The sequence below is a fragment of the Danio rerio genome, chromosome 19 (assembly GCF_049306965.1).
Source record: "Danio rerio strain Tuebingen ecotype United States chromosome 19, GRCz12tu, whole genome shotgun sequence".
NCBI classification, from domain to species: Eukaryota; Metazoa; Chordata; class Actinopteri; order Cypriniformes; family Danionidae; genus Danio; species Danio rerio.
Genome location: NC_133194.1, coordinates 257,501 through 260,000, shown reverse-complemented (window position 1 = coordinate 260,000; position 2,500 = coordinate 257,501). Strand labels below are relative to the sequence as shown.

At 47.0% G+C, this 2,500-nt stretch overlaps 1 protein-coding gene across 1 annotated transcript in view; it reads right to left on the bottom strand.

Annotated features, from left to right (window-relative positions):
- LOC100536156 (venom phosphodiesterase CdcPDE) overlaps positions 1–2,500 on the bottom strand; it is a 15,050-nt gene that overhangs the window by 11,059 nt on the left and 1,491 nt on the right. The window contains exons 3-7 of the mRNA XM_073931335.1: positions 1,587–1,718; positions 1,209–1,334; positions 939–999; positions 471–568; positions 71–150 (exon numbers count right to left, since the gene is read on the bottom strand). Coding sequence (XP_073787436.1) covers positions 71–150; positions 471–568; positions 939–999; positions 1,209–1,334; positions 1,587–1,718 — 497 coding nt within the window. The remainder of the gene's footprint in view (positions 1–70; positions 151–470; positions 569–938; positions 1,000–1,208; positions 1,335–1,586; positions 1,719–2,500) is intronic.

Here is a 2,500-nt window from a genome sequence, read left to right as displayed (position 1 = left end):
GAGAACAGTGGAAAAGCTCATCTGTTTGTGTGTGTGTGTGTGTGTGTGTGTGTGTGTGTGTGTGACTCACCGTGGCTATAGAGTAGTGGTTAGGGAATGTCTTACTAGGGAACACAGCCTGCATGAAGGGAGCTGATGTCCCACAGCGCTCTGAACACACACACACACACACACACACACACACACACACACACACACACACACACACACACACACACACACACACACACACACACAAAAGCGAGAAAGTATTATAATGTGACTTGACAGGTAACAAGAGCATCCGTGTGTGTGTGTGTGTGTGTGTGTGTGTGTGTTTATGTATGGGTGTGTACACGTGTGGCCACACAAGTGTGTGTGTGTAAATGTGTGTCTATGTGAGTCTGTGTGTATATGTGTGTGTGTGTGTGTATATGTGTGTGTAACTGCTTGTTCATGTGAGTTTGTGTGCATGTGTGTGTGTGACTGACTGATCTTGTCCAGCACCGGCACCAGTAAGCCCCACGTCTGCAGATATTCAGCTCTTAAACCGTCCAGAGAAACCAAGAGCAGCGGCTGCCTCTTAAAACTAGACACACACACACACACACACACACACACACACACACACACACACACACACACACACACACACAGTTGTCTACTGTCATCATCTGATTGGTGTTTAGAGACTGATTTGTTCAGTGACTCAGTGAGTCATTCAGTTCAGAGCTATAATGAATCATTTGCTTTAGTGACTCATGTAACTGATTCGGTTTGGTGGTTTAGTGAGTCGTTTGTGTGATTGATCTCATTAGTGCTGATTGGGGGAGTCTGTGATGAACTCTACAGCAGGAGGATTCCTTTATGACAGCAATTCAGCTCAACTGATGACCTTTACTCAGCTGATGTTCAATAGCAGAGACAGGTGTGTGTGTGTGTGTGTGTGTGTGTATTACCTGGCTGGGCATTTGGGAGTACTCAAGTCCACACACTCATCCTGAACCCACTCTGTATCTCCTGCAACACACACACACACACACACACACACACACACACACACACACTGGATGATATCTGCATGAATATTTGGTTTTCAGCTGCTCGCTGCACAGACTATATGAACATATAAAGATGATGATGCTGAAGATGATGATGATGAAGATGCTGAAGATGATGATGCTGATGCTGAAGATGATGATGATGATGATGATGAAGGCTGCACTCACCCTTGCAGACGCTGTGGTAGTTGGTGCAGCAGTCTCCTCTGCTCATACAGTCTTCAGAACAGTGACACCTGCTGACGGACAGACGCTTCTCACCACAGCGAAGAGACGTACACTCCCACAGCTCAGCTGACACACACACACACACACACACACACACACACACACACACACACACACACCCCACAGAGAATCACTATACAATGCTATAACTCTACTAAACACACACACAGAAAATCACTATACACTCTTATACCCCTGAAATTCACACACACACACATACACACTCCCTCTCTCATTCGTCAGTCTCTGGGTCAGCATGCGTGTGTGTGTGTGTGTGTGTGTGTGTGTGTGTGTGTGTGTGTGTGTGTGGTCACTCACAGGGCAGCAGACACACATCTCGATAGTCGAAGCAGCAGCTCTGAGTCTCCACACACTGATGATCACAGCGACACGACGCAGAATACACACCTACTGGCTCAAAGCAGCGATTCCTGCAGGAGGACGACACATCTGACACACACACACACACACACACACAAACACGCACAGATGAACAGACAAACAAACAAACACACACACACACACACACACGCACAGATGAACAGACAAACAAACAAACACACACGCACACACACACACACACACACACACACACACACACACACAACTAAATAGCAAGGCGAGTGTATTTCTACAGCACATTTCATACACAGTGGCAGTTTAAAGAGCTTTACATAAACAGGAGTGAAAGAGACCAGCAAGAGCAAATAAAACTGATGATAATAACGATTAAAAACAGATGAAGATGTGTTCAACAGCTGATAAACCACTGAAGAGCAGAGAGACTCAGCAGTGTGTGTGTGTGTGCTGCAGCACAGGGCTCATTCAGTAAAGGCTCAGCTGAACAGGTGTGTGTTCAGTCCTGATGTGAGTGTGTGTAATGTTGGAGCACATCTCATCATCTCTGACTCCAGCAGCAGGGGGCGCTTCACTTCAGTGTCCTCTTTGTTTAACTGAAGACAGTTTTGGCACATCCAGCTGTTCACTTCATCAGTGCATTGGCAGAGGGGGTCAGTGGGGCTGTAGTCATTAGGCAGTAAGGCTCAGTAGATCTGCGTGTCATCAGCAGAGCTGTGTAGGAGATTTGCTTCTGTCTCATTGTTTGGCTCAGAGGGAGCATGTGAAGGCTGAACAGGAGAGGTGCCAGAATCGAGCCTTGTGGGACTCCACATGTCATGGGTGTCCACCTCGACCTGTGGTCACCTATACTGACATGGTAACCTCTCCCTTCA